General features: G+C 38.0%; 1 protein-coding gene across 2 annotated transcripts; it reads left to right on the top strand.

Annotated features, from left to right (window-relative positions):
- Window positions 1-13,158: 13,158 nt before the first annotated feature.
- Window positions 13,159-18,890, top strand: LOC137874425 (cysteinyl leukotriene receptor 2-like). Of its 2 annotated transcripts, none has more exons than XR_011103303.1 (6): window positions 13,159-13,202; window positions 14,811-15,006; window positions 16,480-16,647; window positions 16,737-16,904; window positions 17,933-18,489; window positions 18,570-18,890. XR_011103303.1 is itself a non-coding variant. In XM_068713097.1 (6 exons), the coding sequence occupies exons 1-5, from the start codon at window positions 13,196-13,198 to the stop codon at window positions 18,429-18,431; spliced, it is 1,038 nt and encodes a 345-aa protein (XP_068569198.1). In that variant the 5' UTR covers window positions 13,159-13,195; the 3' UTR covers window positions 18,432-18,472; window positions 18,570-18,890. The 2 variants fall into 2 exon arrangements, 1 of the variants encoding a protein (XP_068569198.1); XM_068713097.1 differs by having other exon boundaries at window positions 17,933-18,472.
- The last annotated feature ends 1,173 nt before the right edge of the window (window positions 18,891-20,063 follow it).

Raw genomic sequence — 20,063 nt, 5'->3', positions numbered from 1 at the left:
TTATAGGACTATAGTACAGTTTATTATGTGACTATAGTACAGTTTATGTGACTATAGTACAGTTTATTATAGGACTATAGTACAGTTCATTATGAGACTATAGTACAGTTTATTATGTGACTTTAGTACAGTTTATTATGGGACTATAGTACAGTTTACTATAGGACTATAGTACAGTTCATTATGGGACTATAGTACAGTTCATTATGGGACTATAGTACAGTTCATTATGGGACTATAGTACAGTTTATTATAGGACTATAGTACAGTTTATTATGTGACTATAGTACAGTTTATTATGGGACTATAGTACAGTTCATTATGGGACTATAGTACAGTTTATTATGTGACTTTAGTACAGTTTATTATGGGACTATAGTACAGTTTATTATAGGACTATAGTACAGTTCATTATGGGACTATAGTACAGTTCATTATGTGACTATAGTACAGTTTATTATGTGACTTTAGTACAGTTTATTATGGGACTATAGTACAGTTTATTATAGGACTATAGTACAGTTTATTATGGGACTATAGTACAGTTTATTATGGGACTATAGTACAGTTTATTATGGGACTATAGTACAGTTTATTACGGGACTATAGTACAGTTTATTATGGGACTATAGTACAGTTCATTATGTGACTATAGTACAGTTTATTATGGGACTATAGTACAGTTTATTATGTGACTATAGTACGTTTATGTGACTATAGTACAGTTTATTATAGGACTATAGTACAGTTCATTATGTGACTATAATACAGTTTATTATGTGACTTTAGTACAGTTTATTATGGGACTATAGTACAGTTTATTATAGGACTATAGTACAGTTCATTATGGGACTATAGTACAGTTCATTATGGGACTATAGTACAGTTCATTATGGGACTATAGTACAGTTCATTATGGGACTATAGTACAGTTTATTATAGGACTATAGTACAGGTCATTATAGGACTATAGTACAGTTCATTATGTGACTATAGCACAGTTTATTATAGGACTATAGCACAGTTTATTATGGGACTATAGTACAGTTTATTATGGGACTATAGTACAGTTCATTTTGGGACTATAGTACAGTTTATTATGGGACTATAGTACAGTTTATTATGGGACTATAGTACAGTTTATTATAGGACTATAGTACAGTTTATTATGGGACTATAGTACAGTTCATTTTAGGACTATAATACAGTTTATTATGGGACTATAGTACAGTTAATTTTGGGACTATAGTACAGTTTATTATGGGACTATAGTACAGTTTATTATGGGACTATAGTACAGTTTATTATAGGACTATAGTACAGTTTATTATGGGACTATAGTACAGTTTATTATGGGACTATAGTACAGTTTATTATAGGACTATAGTACAGTTTATTATAGGACTATAGTACAGTTTATTATGGGACTATAGTACAGTTTATTATAGGACTATGTAGAAGCGAAAATGAAGAGATGGAGTTCTTGGAGTAGCAACCAGCGGGAAGTGTTTTAATGAGCACAAGGCAACATTCAACGAAATCCAACGTATCAGTTATTACAGCTTACTTTTATAGTCTAATTCACCCCCCTTAAGTCACTTTCCACCAATCAGATCAGTTGGCCGAATCACATAAACAAATCATTCCTGGCATCCCTTGCCTAATACCTAGTTTGGTCATGTTCTTTCGAGACCATTATCCCAAAATATGTTGACAGGACGTTCTGTTCGTTAGCCGGGAAATATTTGGGAGTTCCCAGACGCCACAACCTATCACTCTCAGGCCGCTGGCACTCATATTTTCTAAGAAACATTTGTTTATTCAACTGGATTGAGATATCAGAATCAGGCCGTGGCTTTAGTTTAATTCTAAGTTATATGATGATTTTCTTCAACATATCCCCCCTTTGGGGGTCACTTGACCCCCACCATAAATTCATATAACTTTTGATAAAATCGGTGGAAACGTAACTCAAAGTTTTGGTCCCTCACAGCATTGTAACAACACAATTGATTATGCAGAATCAAGGACTGATCCTGCCAGGTGATTACGTTACTTATATGTGCTTGATTATATACCAATACAGAACATTTAATTTCATAATATAATTCAATAACATCATTCAATACTAAGATTCACTTTCATATAAGGGCGAAAAAACCCGCAGGTTGCATTGCAGGAAAAACGCCCTTATGGTCCTTCCCCGCCGAGCGACCGCCTTTCTGGCATGAAGTGAACCTGTTCTTGCTTACAAACATGTATTCACTGATACATCACATATTTTAGTTTATGCAAAATAATGAACGATATACAGGTGCTCATTTGATGAAACGTCTATGGTAAAACTCTGTTGATCATGTATTTTAGCTAAAGCACTGGTACACTGACTATATGAATCATAACTATGAATTGTAAACTTTGAATATATATAAATGTAGAAATATCTGATTACAATACATTCCATTTATAGTGAAACACTCAGTTTGGAAAGATGATAAAACATGTGACGTGGTGATTTTGGACGTGTGTGTATTTTCAACAAAGTTCAGGCTCCCGTCTTTATGCTGAGATGCCTCCTAGTCCTGTTTCCTCCTCATCTGAGTCCTCCAGATAGTCCTGAGTGGGAAACAGGTTCGGTCGTCCAACCATCATTTGAGCAAACTGGGCCTTTGTCCCTCGCTCCATCGTCATCATGTTCATCATCTGAGTCAGTTGGAGATTCGCCATAACACCCATCTGTTTGTCCATGCCCCTCTGGCACTGCCTCCTCAGGATGGGTACGATGCAACATGTCAATGGAAAAGCTACAATTAAAACTATTCATGCACTAATGCCTCTTTTTGCCTATGCAATTTTCCCAAAATTTGGTCCAACCAATACCCTGACCAACCTTTCTTGCCAGCATTCTCCTTAAGCTCTTGCCTCAACCTCAAATTTTTCCTCCATTGCAACAGAATGTTCAGTAAAACATTTCCACCACACATTCAATCCCTGTCGGCTGTGCCTGTTGTTTGTTCACTTAACAAATGGAGAGTGGGAATGGTCATAGTTATGTTGTCACAACTTTAGTCTAGTAATATTGGGTTTTCATACCATACCGGTCTCCTAATGAATGAAGGAGTAATGTTAGCCTGTGGGAACCAGGACACCACCCAGGTTACTTTACAGTAAACGGTAGTATTGCCTACATTAACCCTTTGTTCATCCGTAGCAAATCCACCACTGGCAAATCATTCATACCCTTCCACTTGATCTGTTTTATAAGTAGTGGGAGGCTCGTTCTGCGACCTGTAAGTCGTGACTTCTGCACATGTGTTGCACAATTGATATTCAGGACACCGATCTCAGTAGTCGTGTTTCTTTTGAGATCCATTCAAGAGTCTATATTGAACTCCACACATAGGAAGTGTCAATGTTTTTGTTTCCACATGTATATTATAGACATGATTTTGATTCCACAGTCTGCTTATTCTGACCTCAACGTCAGCTGTGTGCTAGCTTCCCATTTCCACATGGTGTGAACTTGTCTCTTTGGAGATGCATTAGCGTGCCTCTGTCTGAACACTGGATAGGCTGGTGTGAACCCAAATGGCAATGCTGGCATAGGTCCTGGTCTAGCAGGGGTTAGAATACGTGTGGTTGCATCGTACTCATCTGATTCATGGTCTGTGGCTCTCCTCCAGGACGGCTGAGCCACCGTCTGGGCTCTTACGGTTCTTAAGGTTGGAGTACTGGTTGTTGTTACATTGGATGAGTTCGGACGGCCTCGTCTGCGATAGAAGATATCTAACAGAACATGATCAATTGTCACAACTCCCCCCTCTGGCCATTCCTATGGCCATTAAAGTATTTACAATTTATCGAAACATCAACACATATTACCCACAATAGTTTACATCTGCACATCATATGATTCACATAATTGATGAGGTTAAAATTAGCTGTTTTTGTGAGTTTTAAACAACTCTATGTAGCTAGTTCAGAAATGTTAACATCAGCATGGTACAATAAGCCTCCTGAGATGAGGTGAAACACAGACATCAGACCTCCATCTCTGTTGAACTGTTATAGAGACAACATGTCAGTGAGGTTCATAACACACAATAATCAAACAACTTAAACAATTTGGGAAAAAAAATTCTATTCTCCAAGTATTTATAATATCATTATATATATTCAGAATCAACTGTCAATTCAACTGATTCCTTTATCACATAAAATAAAGGAAAGCACTTTTTGTTTTGTGAGATGATGTTTCTCAGATAGCAAGCTGTAATAATGAACATAAATATTACACCGAAATGTCACTTTCATAGTTCTAAGAGAGGAAAGCAGTCGGACATTCTGAACAAGTCCGATGTTGCAGGATCGGTCTTTTTAGGCTAACAACATGTGTGTTGTGCCTGGTGCCTTTTGATTCACAGCAGTCAGTGAAAGTGAGATTCTTTGGAACGTGAAAGTCTGTCGGTGGGATGACGTCTGGTGTACTTATATACTGTATTATGTATTTTCATGGTGCAAGACATGTTTACAGAAAATTTAATTTTTTAACACTTTAATGAAGAACAAGTTGGTATAATGAATTAAACAGTGGAATAATGTGCTGTCTAAAATGTTTTGGATCTTTGGCACACTCTTCTGATGGGTGTTCTATCGGTACCAGCATAGGCTTGGTCATGTTTTACGCACGTCACATATGAGTAGTTGGTGTGCTGCTGAACTGTGAACCACATTCATACCACATGATATTCAATGTTTGGTTAAATGGTTTTACAATCGGTTCTTTAATTTGGTGGTTGCTGGTCTTGGTTCTTCTCACTACAATTGTTTGCATTTGGTTGTAAGTTCTTTAGTTTCTCATCCATCAAATATTAGGAAACACAATTATTCTTGTACAGAGGAGCAAAAAACACATTGTACCTCTTAGGCCACACCATCCCGGACTACGGAATGTGTGCCATGGTGCTGGAGATCAGCCTTCCATCGCCATCACTTAAAATCTAGATTTTAAGATCCTGTGGTGTTCAGATGAATGATGCTACTTAGTTATTCACTACTGTTTCAGTGAATAACGCATCGCATTGTATTTTCTAAAAAAAATTACTTAATAAAATCTAAATATTTATTGTTGCAGTTCTCTTACATTCCGTCAGTTAACAACTAATTTAATTTTAATTCACTAAAACCGTGATATTCAAATGATCTAATACAGAGGGCCAGCTCCTACCATCATTGAGTTTTCATGAGAATTAGACTTTGTGTAAAAAAGATTATAACCTGCATGGGACATTTACCCAAAGTAAAAGTATAACATTTCATTTCCTTTTTTTTTTAATCTAAATCTTTAATTTAAAACTGTTCAAAATGTGGCTCTATCTTTACAGTAAAATGATATATTCCCCTTTTCTCAAGTTATCTCTGCTGTGAACTCATTTAGCTTAATATTGATATTTCTGATTGATATTTCTGTAAGCACATCTAACATAAGTCTCGTGAGCTAAAAAATAGCCTAAAAAATCTGCTTGCTTGGGCGCAGCATCCTCCGCAGCATTTCCTGTTGAAATGGGATCAGAAGCGTTAGTGTTTCATATCACATACATTTTCAGGGAGCAGTTTGGCTTCTAGCAAGTCGGCCACAAGGCGGTGGTGAGAACTGGGTTTGCCGGATGATGTCAGAAAACCTCTGTGCTTCCACGGGGTACCAAAGTCGTGCACTACGCCAAAGGCGTAGCGAGAGTCAGTGTCAATGGTAAATGTTTTGCTGCAGCGAGCTTACAGGCTTCCGTAAGAGCCACAGGTTCTGCAGCTTGAGCAGAGAAATGTGATGCCAACTTACCGCTGCACAGAGTGTCATGTGATGAGACTACAGCAAACCCAACAACCCGTCTCACGTGTCCGGCTAGCGGGACGCCAAACCGTCCGCTAACAGTTGTGAATCTGCATTCGGTGGGCGTTACTGTGAGGTCAGGTCTCAGTGCGCAGACCTGTTCAGGAGAAACAACACAGTTAAGCAGCAGGATTAAGATCTTTGTCATTAAAGCAGCAGTCGAGCAGTCAGTCCAGGTCACTTTGTTCTGAGCAGAAAGATGTTCACCATGAATCATGGAAGAGAGGAATGCCTCTCTTTGTGAGGAGTTTAGGATCCACTGATCTAATATGACGTCATTCATATAAAGCTCATCATTGTTTCTTAGTTGTGTTTTAGGCACATTTTGAATTGCCTGTATTCTCTTGGGAGAGAGGGTTTTGCCCTCTGCTGTGATCACATGTCCCAGATATGAAACTTTATCCAGAGTGAATTTCATTTTGACAGATATCCTTGTGACCATTTGCAGCCAACATTTAAGTAGGATAACTGTAATTGTAAATTACTCTAATCTGCATGCTTCTTCTGTGGGGCTGCAAATCATGATGTCATCAACATATTGTAACAAGGCTGAACCATTTGGTCACTATAAATCAGCCAGATTGTCTCTCAAGACACTGTTAAATACACCAGGACTTTCTGAATGTCCCTGAGGACATCGAGTCCTTTTAAAAGAGTCTTTGTGCAAATATTTGGTGTGCGCACCGGTGAATTATCACATTTGATTATTCTACCAACCTTCAACAAAGACTCAAGCATGGGTGTAATACCATCAATATCCTCTCGTTTGTGTGGATATTGCTTCATTTATGGGCAAAAATCTGATTTTGGGTGAACCACCAGAGATGTCGCATCCCTCACCTGTCTTACATCACACATTTGAAAGCATAGTGTGTGTTCTCTTATCAAACATAAGTTGAGTTGTTCCTTTCACTGTTGACATTGATGTACCTCTTGTTTTGTATACGTCACCATTATTACTGTAGTTTACCACTGTGCAGCCAGTCAGACATCCTCTCCATTCCTGGGCCTCACGCCAAGGACACACGTGTGAACTCCCCTTTAAACAACTCTTATTGCTTGGGAGACAGAGAAACAGAGACAACAGCAGTGTTTTCTGTCCAATAAATGTTCATAATATCATTATATATAACTTCTAGCAGTATGTTTTCCTTTTTAATCGATTTTATCTGTCTTATTGTTCCCTGTTTTTATTTATTTTTTATTTGTGTCTTTCTGACCTTTATTTGACCTTAGACATTATTCCATGTATTTCTGCTTCGCCTTTCTCCTTCTGCTCCAAACAAGTTTTGAGTAAATAACATTTTTGTAGGCTGAAACTGCCTTTTTCAGGGAACCCATTTTATCCATTCTTTCAATTGTTGGGCAGTCTGATTATCTTTGTCCCGCATGTATTTTAATATTGGAGGTAAGAACTTGGCATCGAGCTGCTCGGACTCAGACTCACTTTGACTTTTACCCATTTTCTCTAGTTAGTCATTTACAGTATTTTCAACACACTCTTGTCAAGACTTAGTTCAACTTGAATGGATACACCAAATCTTCTTTAAATACTACATGTTAACCAGGACACGTCTGTCCAGCATCCTCACAAAACTTGAGTGCGAGATTACAAGTTTACCCCTTCAAAGTGTCTGTTACATCACAAAATGATTTTTCCACCGGGTGGAATTATTTTTCCAGTTCCAGGATCAGAGCGGCGATCTTGAACCCCGTCTGAGGACAGCCTCTCACCCTCTGGGAGGAATCAGCTATTTTTTGCTCGCTTCTGTCGTCCAACGGAGTCCAGATCACTCGTCTAATCCCGGGTTTTACAAGTTACAATTCTGCTGTTTATTCTGATAAATAATTGGATTGCTTTTATAATATTATATTGTCTCTTTAACATTTTCAGTACTTCCCCCCTCGCACAGTGATTCTTCACTGTGCGATTCTGAGATGAGAATGGTCAGCAATGCACTAATCGCCACCAACAATCCTTCCTGTGATCTCCACAACCCGGGCGTACAGCCAATCATACACTAGGGAGGTAGCGCAAGAGTTTATACCGGCTACTAAGTTGAGTTTACGCGCACACATCTGGGCGTCCTGCCACCACCGAGTACACAGAGCACGAAAGGGAGGGCTATTGCCTAATATGTCTCCGGAGTTATACAGATAGAATACTCAAAGATGGACACAACCAACACAATTTAACTTTTTTAACACAGTACTCAAATCTATCAAATCAATTACACTAAATATCACTCTGTGGGATATCTGAGAAAAAGTAAATGTCAGATGAACCACAGTTCACCACTCAATCACCCTTTACTTAGACACAGAGAAAAAAGGACAAATTGTCTTATATCATACAACTGCACTGTGACACTGATAGTGCTAACTTTATACCGTTTTAGTATCACTTCTAACTGCAATGTTTGAAAGCTTTGAACTTGCGTACTGCTGAGGATTATATTTGTACTGCAAAAAATTAATCAATACACAAAGAACTGCTAATACTAATACTGCTAATACTCACTTAGTTGCTACGCACTTATACAATGATTAATGTTTGTCATGAGGGATTTCACAGAGGCTTGATTGAACATTTGCAAAAGCGTTATCACAGGAAAAACATGCCAAAATCAAGCCAAAAGCTCATATTCATGCAAAGCCACCCGGGTGTAACAGTCCGCAGTGTCAGTTTGTCAGTCAGTTTTTTATTTCTTTTATAGTCTCAGATTATGATTATGTGTAAACTTTAACTTTTATTGCTTGTACTCAAGTCTTTGTTAAAGAGAGATTCTTATTGAATTATTATTGGGGCTGCGTGTCACACAGTTACAAATGTCCTCTTTCTTTCTCCTGAATACTTTTCCACCAGAGGCTCATTAATCTTTACACAGGGTTTTTAACAGGGAGTTTTGTTTCTTCCCTTTATCAGTCTCTCCTTTACGGTAACTTTGTCAGTAATGTCAGTATGATTGCAGTCATTCACGGCCGTGTACCAAATACAAGTTTCAAAACTGTATTATTATTTATTGTCTATTAGTTAGATATTACTTTTCCTGCTCATTAGATTTCTGCACAAAACTTCTGAGTCTCTTGTCAGCGTAGTTTCCTGCCTGAGACAGAAACCACTCTTAACAGATTCCCTGTAATCTAGTTCAACATATCTAAATCTATGTCAGTCCTTGTTCACTTCTCTTGAGCTCAAGAGTTAGCTATTAGGACCTACTTATCACACTCCCACCTGGAGTTTTTTCACCCTTTTTTACAGAAATTGCTTTATCATAAGCCCACGTATAAATCACACAAAAAACAATCTCTTGAGCTTGAGAGATTCACGGACCGGTCCGAGTTTTAGCTTATCCACATAGCCAGGCGTCCGGCCAACACAGTGCCGCACACGCCTTCGATACAGAGAGCTCTCTTTTTTCAGCTGGAGATCAAATTGAATCACTTTAACACATTTTTGTTTTGTTCTTTTTATCCGCTAACACCAATTGGCCTCTCTCCTCCTCTGCCAAAGAACGTGGATTCCGTTGAGGGGACCCCAGACACCCCCACTCTGTCACACAAGCGAGAATCACGCAATACAAAAATAAAGAATGAGATATAAAATCTCCTACCTGATATGTGGCCTCTAGCGTGATTGTCGGTTGGCTGAAGAAGTGGAGATGCCTCGGCCTCGACTCAAACACACATTGGGCGCCATTATGTAGAAGCGAAAATGAAGAGAAGAGACGGAGTTCTTGGAGTAGCAACCAGCGGGAAGTTTTAATGAGCACAAGGCAACATTCAACAAAAATCCAACGTATCAGTTATTACAGCTTACTGTTATAGTCTAATTCACCCCCCTTAAGTCACTTTCCACCAATCAGATCAGTTGGCCGAATCACATAAACAAAGCATTCCTGGCATCCCTTGCCTAATACCTAGTTTGGTCATGTTCTTTCGAGACCATTATCCCAAAATATGTTGACAGGACGTTCTGTTCGTTGGCCGGGAAATATTTGGGAGTTCCCGGACGCCACAACCTATCACTCTCAGGCCGCTGGCACTCATATTTTCTAAGAAACATTTGTTTATTCAACTGGATTGAGATATCAGAATCAGGCCGTGGCTTTAGTTTAATTCTAAGTGATATGATGATTTTCTTCAACAACTATAGTACATTTCATTATGGGACTATAGTACAGTTTATTATGGGACTATAGTACAGTTCATTATGGGACTATAGTACAGTTTATTATAGGACTATAGTACAGTTTATTATGGGACTATAGTACAGTTTATTATGGGACTATAGTACAGTTTATTATAGGACTATAGTACAGTTTATTATGTGACTACAGTACAGTTTATTATGGGACTATAGTACAGTTCATTATGGGACTATAGTACAGTTTATTATGTGACTATAGTACAGTTTATTATAGGACTATAGTACAGTTCATTATGTGACTATAGTACAGTTCATTATGTGACTATAGTACAGTTTATTATAGGACTATAGTACAGTTTATTATGGGACTATAGTACAGTTCATTATGGGACTATAGTACAGTTCATTATGGGACTATAGTACAGTTTATTATAGGACTATAGTACAGTTTATTATGTGACTATAGTACAGTTCATTATGGGACTATAGTACAGTTCATTATGGGAATATAGTACAGTTCATTATGTGACTATAGTACAGTTTATTATGGGACTATAGTACAGTTTATTCTAGGACTATAGTACAGTTCATTATGGGACTATAGTACAGTTTATTATGTGACTATAGTACAGTTTATTATGGGACTATAGTACAGTTTATTATGGGACTATAGTACAGTTCATTATGTGACTATAGTACAGTTCATTATGGGACTATAGTACAGTTTATTATGGGACTATAGTACAGTTTATTATGGGACTATAGTACAGTTCATTATGGGACTATAGTACAGTTTATTATGGGACTATAGTACAGTTTATTATGGGACTATAGTACAGTTCATTATGGGACTATAGTACAGTTTATTATGGGACTATAGTACAGTTCATTATGGGACTATAGTACAGTTTATTATAGGACTATAGTACAGTTTATTATGGGACTATAGTACAGTTCATTATGTGACTATAGTACAGTTTATTATGGGACTATAGTACAGTTTATTATGGGACTATAGTACAGTTCATTATGGGACTATAGTACAGTTTATTATAGGATTATAGTACAGTTCATTATGGGACTATAGTACAGTTTATTATAGGACTATAGTACAGTTTATTATGGGACTATAGTACAGTTCATTATGGGACTATAGTACAGTTCATTATGGGACTATAGTACAGTTCATTATGGGACTATAGTACAGTTTATTATGGGACTATAGTACAGTTTATTCTAGGACTATAGTAAAGTTCATTATGGGACTATAGTACAGTTCATTATGTGACTATAGTACAGTTCATTATGGGACTATAGTACAGTTTATTATGGGACTATAGTACAGTTCATTATGGGACTATAGTACAGTTTATTATGGGACTATAGTACAGTTTATTATGGGACTATAGTACAGTTCATTATGGGACTATAGTACAGTTTATTATGGGACTATAGTACAGTTTATTATGGGACTATAGTACAGTTCATTATGGGACTATAGTACAGTTTATTATGGGACTATAGTACAGTTTATTCTAGGACTATAGTACAGTTCATTATGGGACTATAGTACAGTTTATTATGGGACTATAGTACAGTTTATTATGGGACTATAGTACAGTTCATTATGTGACTATAGTACAGTTTATTATGGGACTATAGTACAGTTTATTATGGGACTATAGTACAGTTCATTATGGGACTATAGTACAGTTTATTATGGGACTATAGTACAGTTTATTATAGGACTATAGTACAGTTTATTATGTGACTATAGTACAGTTCATTATGTGACTATAGTACAGTTCATTATGTGACTATAGTACGGTTTATTATGGGACTATAGTACAGTTCATTATGGGACTATAGTACAGTTTATTATGGGACTATAGTACAGTTCATTATGTGACTATAGTACAGTTCATTATGGGACTATAGTACAGTTTATTATGGGACTATAGTACAGTTTATTATGGGACTATAGTACAGTTTATTATAGGACTATAGTACAGGTCATTATGGGACTATAGTACAGTTCATTATGGGACTATAGTACAGTTTATTATGGGACTATAGTACAGTTTATTATAGGACTATAGTACAGTTTATTATGTGACTATAGTACAGTTCATTATGTGACTATAGTACAGTTCATTATGTGACTATAGTACGGTTTATTATGGGACTATAGTACAGTTCATTATGGGACTATAGTACAGTTTATTATGGGACTATAGTACAGTTCATTATGTGACTATAGTACAGTTCATTATGGGACTATAGTACAGTTTATTATGGGACTATAGTACAGTTTATTATGGGACTATAGTACAGTTTATTATGGGACTATAGTACAGTTTATTATGTGACTATAGTACAGTTTATTATTGGACTATAGTACAGTTTATTATGGGACTATAGTACAGTTTATTATAGGACTGTGAGTGTGTGTGTTAGTGTGTGTGTGTGTGTGTGTGTGTGTGTGTGTGTGTGTGTGTGTTTATCTGTGTGCTAGTGTGTGTGTGTGTGAGTGTGAGTGTGAGCGTGTGTGTGTGAGTGAGTGAGTGAGTGAGTGAGTGAGTGAGTGTGTGTGTGTGTGTTTATCAGGTCTCAGACATGGAATAACTTGTTTCTTGTAAAACTTGTTTGTGAACCGTCGTCTTGTTTTTATTATTTTAGGATTCTGAAAAGAAATGTTCAGAAATACCTGAGAGTTAAATCATGAAGTGAAGAAGTGAGTGTGTGTGTGTGTGTGTGTGTGTGTGTGTGTGTGTGTGTGTGTTAGAGTGTGTTAGTGTGTGTGTTAGTGTGTGTGTGTGTGTGTGTGTGTTAGAGTGTGTGTGTGTGTGTGTGTGTGTTAGAGTGTGTGTGTGTGTGTGTGTGTGTGTGTGTGTGTGTGTGTGTTAGTGTGTTAGAGTGTGTGTGTGTGTGTCTGTGTGTGTGTTAGTGTGTTAGTGTGTGTGTGTGTGTGTGTGTGTGTTTGTTAGTGTGTGTGTGTGTGTGTGTATGTGTGTGTGTGTGTGTGGGTATGTGTGTGTGTGTGTGTTAGTGTGTGCGTACTTCCATGGAACACCCTCTAACACTCCCACTGACGTATCTCAGAGGATCAGAATCCTGAACGTCTGCAGAGCAGCAGAAGCAGACGGACGGACGGACGGATGAACGGTGAGTGACTGTAAACAGGAGTTCAGGTTCTCAGAATTCGAGTCCTTAAATGGTCTTCAGGGATCTTTAGCTTCATGCCGACTATTTGATGCCGTAAGTCAGCGGCTCTAGATCTAAACTGAGCAAATGTTCCTGAATGAAACTCAAAGAACCAAACGAGTAATAAGAACGACTCGACGATGATGTGAAGAAGAAGACTTCTCATAATAATATAACAATATAATAATATAATAATATAATAATGTAATAATATAATAATGTAATAATGTAATAATATAATAATGTAATAATGTAATAATGTAATAATGTAATAATATAATAATATAATAATGTAATAATGTAATAATATAATAATGTATTAATGTAATAATATAACAATATAATAATGTAATAATGTAATAATATAATAATGTAATAATGTAATAATATAATAATATAACAATATAATAAATAACAATAAATTAATTTTTTTGTTGTGCAAATAAAAAGTCAAACCAAAAATAACTAATTCCTGAAATTCCAGAGCTGCAATAATAATAACAATAACAATAATAATAATAATAATAACTACAACATGTGATGTTTCTTCTCATCGTCTGTCTTCTTTTATTGTAAATATTCGGCTCAGATTTTCTCCACATTTTATAAATATTATTTTAGTTTCAATGTGTTTTAATAGTTTGAAAAATAATTTTGCAAAATACAAAGAAGTACTTAGTACTGAGTTTTTCCATTTTGTCCTCCACAACATCTCAGTTTAAATATGAAATATTAAAATATGAAATATTATTACATTATTACAAAACAGCACAAGGAGACAAAATGAGCGAGAACACGAAACGTTATGAGAAAGTTTTCATGAACTCTTTAAAATCACACGTTTGTGGTCTTCTGGACTTTGTCTTCCGTTGGTCGTCCTCTCTGAGGTCAGACCGTCCTCCTACATCATGGACACTATAAACAATGAGGAGGTCACAGGTCACAGCAGTGAGTGTTTGTACGTGTCGGGAGTCATTCACTGCGTTAATGTTCATCTTCAGTCCACACAACAAACTGTATGAAGTATGTCAATATGAAGCTAAAATCAATAATATGTAGTCATAACATTATCAATAACATTTAAAAAACTGTCTTTTTATTAACGTTGAAGTGATGTTTACAGATACAGTGACTCCTCTTGAACCCTATTCTACTTGATCTCTTATATTAGAGTACACAGAGTACACAGATTGAAAGCAGCTTTGTTTAAAACCGTCCGGCTAGTTTACATACCACACACCCACACACACACACACACACACACACACACACACACAGACAGACAGACACAGACACAGACACAGACACAGACAGCATCAGTTTCCTGGTCTTGTGGTTTTGATCTGTAGTGCCTTCAGGTACCGTTTGTTTCAGAGTCATAACAATGAGATATCGGTTATTATTTCAGGAAGTAACTCACAGAGACAAACTGCCTTCAAACATTTCGTAGTGTGCTGCCACAGAGCTCCAGTCTGAATGTCTGCATTAAGTATTTATGTTTAATATGTCTTTGTGTGTCAATAACTGGTGTGTATTTAGATATAAAAATACTCTGCGTGTATTTTATAGTAAGCCTGCTCAACACTCTCATGGGCAACGTCGGCAACAACTCCTCGGTGGCCAGTGACCTGCTGGTGGCGTGTTTCCACAAAGACGATGCGTTCAAGTACCACGCCTACACCTTCACCTACCTGCTGCTGTTTCCTGTGGCCATTCTCTGCAACATTGGAGCGCTGGCAGTCTTCTTCCTGCAGGGAAACCGCAGGTCTGTACTTCCATTGTTGTGAGGTCACTCCATTGACTTCCATTCATTCTCAACCTTCATCATTAAAACACACAAACATGTATCTCTATCTATGTGAGGTCACTCCATTGACTTCCATTCATTCTCAACCTTTATCATTAAAACACACAAACATGTATCTCTATCTATGTGAGGTCACTCCATTGACTTCCATTCATTCTCAACCTTCATCATTAAAACACACAAACATGTATCTCTATCTATGTGAGGTCACTCCATTGACTTCCTGACAGCCAGGAGCATGCTGGGTAGTGGAGTAGCCTCAGGTCCTAGGATGGTTAGCAGGTCGGTCTGGTTAGTCGGCCTTTTTAAAAAGCTGCATTGTTTCTCTCTTCAGGCTCTTCAGGAAGTTATTTTCTTCTTGCTTTTCTGTTTTTTAATCCCTCAGATGACGTCACGTAGTTTATTATTGTTGTTATTATTGTTGTTATTATATACTATTCAAACACTGACCTCGCTGTCGCATCACTGGAACTGATGTTGTTCATTAGTTTCCCACATTCAGAGATTTGAATAACATGCAAACATCATATCTTAACAACATAACCTTCAGAGGAGAGCAGCTTATGTTTTATGTGCTGCATCATTTAGCTCTGCACATATCTGTCAACTGTTCGTATTTTCATATCAGTGATGATGTTACTGAACGGCTGACAGTTTATTGCTGTAAAATATTTACATTTATGAAAAACCTTTTGTGTCTTTATTTGTCCCTTTAACTTCTTCCATATTGTCTTCCATTTAAAGAGTTATAAAACTATATGTGATATCATAGAGTAATAATACAATCGTTTTTTAACTTAAGAATCTTTTGTAAATTATGTTTTTATATGTGTTGCTTTTTATAATTTAGTTGATTGATCTTTTAACTTTCTTTCAATCAACTGTTTTTTATTATGTTTTATTTATATATTTTCTCCAGATAGAAATGTTATTAAAAGTATAATGTATGACAGGATAATAATACAATATTTTTAACTTTGTTATAATTGAATTCATTTATATATTTGCACATATTTGCTTTATCTCTTTGCTTTTTCATTTTAATTTATTTCATATTTCCTTAAGTTTGAACAGTTATAAACATTATATATTATTTGATTGGATTATATTACAGTATGATCTTTATCTTGTTTAACTTATTTATTAAAAGTCTTTCTTTCTTTATTTTAAATCTTTCTTTTTACTTTCTCTCATTTTATTAAATATATTAATCATATTGTATTAATAATAATAAAATATGATTTTTTTTAACTTAATCACCATTTTGTAAACTTTATAATGTTTTTATTTAAATTGAAAGATCTGTTGATATGTTGACATTTTATCTTCAAACAAATCTAATAATACTTTAAAAAACTCTTCCAGATGTCTAACATCTCTCACAGAACGTAAATGAAACATAGAGGTGTGTTCTTCCTGTTTCCTCCCCAGAAGCTCCGCCTCCTGCGTGGTCATGATGAACCTCGCCCTATCAGACGGGAGCTTCTCCCTCACCCTCCCTCTGCGATTGGCTTATTACTTCAGGAAAGGAGTCTGGGACTTCCCTGATTGGCTGTGCCGACTGTGCGTCTACGGCTTCTACGTCAACTTGTACACGAGGTAACACACACACACACACACACACACACACACACACACACACACACACACACACACACACACATTAAAAGATGACTCTTCCTCCTTAGCATCCTCTTCCTCACTCTACTGAGCGCGCTCCGTTGGCTCGCCGTGAATCATTCTCTTCGTCACCGCACTTTGGTCACGCCCCCTCGAACCCTATTGGTCTGTCTAGGAGTCTGGCTGTTTGTGGCCGTGTCATCTGTCCCCTTCCTGACCAATGGGGTGACGTACAGGTGAGACAGAACTTAATTCCCTCCTTTTTTTAAACTTTATTTTTACTTTTTTTTACTTTTTAAACTTTATCTTTTTTTAACTTTTTTTATTTAATATTTTCCTACATTTAAAAAGTAGTTAATAATGTATTATGTTATTATGATGTTAACTTCATCAACTTATTTAAATAATTTGTTCTTAACTCTTTTTTATACCTTTTTTTCATTTAATTACTTTTTTCGTGACTTCATTATTTTGTATTCATATTTAAATTATATTTATACATTTAAAAACAATTAATTGAAAAAAGCACTGAATGATTTTTAATTTGTTTAATAATTATAAACTTTTTACATTTTAATCATCAGAAGATCTTTTCGTCTCTTTCATGTCTGCAGTTCTTCTACTTTTGGTTTTTGCCTCATCAGATCTTCAGATTATTATATTATCCTGCTCCCCAGAGGATGAACCCTTTATACTTTAACGACTTCCTTTAGTTCTACCTCTGTGGTGAACTTTAGCCTTTTAGACTTAAATAATTATCTGTAAACTCATATCTCATATTCATAAACTATTTTATTACCTTCATACAAACCCTGTAAAGAAACAAGTCAAGTACTAAATGTATTATGAAGAAACAAAGGTTGAATATAATGGAAACTATTTGATTTAGCTGCTAAATATTTATTCAACTGTAGATTTTTAAAACCTCTGGAGATGAATTCACAGCCTGGTTTTATTCTCTTCTCTGACCTGTAGGAGGCGCAAATGTCCTTAAGTTTATACTTCATGTATACTTTGTACTTTTGTACTTTTTAACAGGGAAATATTGTAGTTTTTGCTCCTCTACATTTCTCTGAATACGCAGTTCCCTCATGTGGCTGTAATGATCTCTTCAGCCTCCAGGGGTCACTAGAAGCACTTTGGTCTCGTAGTTCGACTCTAAATTGAGAGAATTAAAATGATGAAATCACAAAATGTTACTTTAGAATCCAACTAAAGCTTTGTTCTTCTGTTTGTTTGCCTGTTATCTATTGGTTCCCTTCAGGGCGGGGCTTCCTCGTTGCTTCGAGCCGTCCAGCCCCTCCTCTTGGGTAACTGTCCTGATCCTGAACTACGTGGCGTTGGCTCTGGGCTTCTTCCTCCCGTTCCTCACCATCATCATCTGCTACAGCCGGATCGTCCGCCACCTCGCGTCTCGCTTCGACGGCGGTGGTGGCCTGTCCGCCGCTGCCGCTCGGCGTCGTCGCGACGGGCACCGTCGCTCGGTGCGCCTCGTGGCCATGGTGACGGCGACCTTCCTGATCTGCTTCCTGCCCTACCACGTGGTGCGGTCGCTGCACCTGCACGCCGTGTGCGGCGGCTGGGACTGCGGCGTCACGGTGGCGCTGCAGCGGGCCGTGGTGGTGACGCTGTGCTTGGCGGCGTCCAACAGCGTGGTCAACCCGCTGCTGTACTACTACTCCACCGGGGCGTTCAGGGACAACATGAGGAACGCCCACTCCTCTCTAATGAGGAAGGGGTCCATGAGGAGGAACACCACCTGATGGACCCCCTAAAACCTGAACCCTGAACCCCGAATCCTCAGGTAAATCACGTCACCTGGTAAGTGCTCGGGCTGCTCGGGCTCAAGCCTGTTGATGTTACTTCACGACGCCAAAACCTTCTTTTTACTTTGTTCACAGAGAGACGGACTTCCTGAAGGAATATTTGAAAAATCATCATCATCATAACATCAGAGGACAAACAACCATTGAGCTACATGCAAACTTCACATGTTAACCCCTGTGTTTGACATCACAACACTATGAATTGTGGGTAATTCCCCATTGTCCATGTCTGTAGAAATGCAGAAAAATGTGTATTACGGGTTCCAAAAGGTCTTCAAGCTACTGATGGGACCAGTAAACCTAAAACACAACGTCATGGTTCATGTAATTGTGGTTTTTATATAAGCTTTAAATGTATTTAATTGTATTTAAATTAAAATAAATATTTATAGCTAATGAAGTGTCACTTTTCTGTCCTAAAATAAAAGACATTTGTGTTGAGGACGGTTCAGGTGTTGTTGAGGACGGTTCAGGGGTTGTTGAGGACGGTTCAAGTGTTGTTGAGGACGGTTCAGGGGTTGTTGAGGACGGTTCAGGGGTTGTTGAGGACGGTTCAAGTGTCGTTGAGGACGGTTCAAGTGTTGTTGAGGACGGTTCAAGTGTTGTTGAGGACGGTTCAGGGGTTGCTGAGGACGGTTCAGGGGTTGTTGAGGACGGTTCAGGTGTTGTTGAGGACGGTTCAGGTGTTGTTGAGGACGGTTCAGGGGTTGCTGAGGACGGTTCAAGTGTTGTTGAGGACGGTTCAAGTGTTGTTGAGGATGGTTCAGGGGTTGCTGAGGACGGTTCAGGTGTTGTTGAGGACGGTTCAGGTGTTGTTGAGGACGGTTCAAGTGTTGTTGAGGACGGTTCAGGGGTTGCTGAGGACGGTTCAGGGGTTGTTGAGGACGGTTCAGGTGTTGTTGAGGACGGTTCAGGGGTTGCTGAGGACGGTTCAAGTGTTGTTGAGGACGGTTCAAGTGTTGTTGAGGATGGTTCAGGGGTTGCTGAGGACGGTTCAGGTGTTGTTGAGGACGGTTCAGGTGTTGTTGAGGACGGTTCAGGGGTTGTTGAGGACGGTTCAGGTGTTGTTGAGGACGGTTCAGGGGTTGCTGAGGACGGTTCAAGTGTTGTTGAGGACGGTTCAAGTGTTGTTGAGGACGGTTCAAGTGTTGTTGAGGACGGTTCAGGGGTTGTTGAGGACGGTTCAGGTGTTGTTGAGGACGGTTCAGGGGTTGCTGAGGACGGTTCAGGTGTTGTTGAGGAAGGTTCAGGTGTTGTTGAGGACGGTTCAGGGGTTGCTGAGGACGGTTCAGGTGTTGTTGAGGACGGTTCAGGGGTTGTTGAGGACGGTTCAGGGGTTGTTGAGGACAGTTCAGGTGTTGTTGAGGACGGTTCAGGGGTTGTTGAGGACGGTTCAGGGGTTGTTGAGGACAGTTCAGGGGTTGTTGAGGACGGTTCAGGGGTTGTTGAGGACAGTTCAGGGGTTGTTGAGGACGGTTCAGGGGTTGTTGAGTCCAGAGGTTTTATTCTGAGCTGAGGTGACTTTACTCTTTGTATTATTTTAATATGAAGGTAAATAGACGTTGTTCA

The sequence above is a fragment of the Cebidichthys violaceus genome, unplaced genomic scaffold (assembly GCF_023349555.1).
Source record: "Cebidichthys violaceus isolate CVI_PGR_0920_01 unplaced genomic scaffold, fCebVio1.0.p SCAF_19, whole genome shotgun sequence".
Taxonomy (NCBI): Eukaryota; Metazoa; Chordata; class Actinopteri; order Perciformes; family Stichaeidae; genus Cebidichthys; species Cebidichthys violaceus.
Note: the sequence above shows the minus strand (reverse complement) of the source record. Positions and strands in the feature narration are given on the sequence as shown.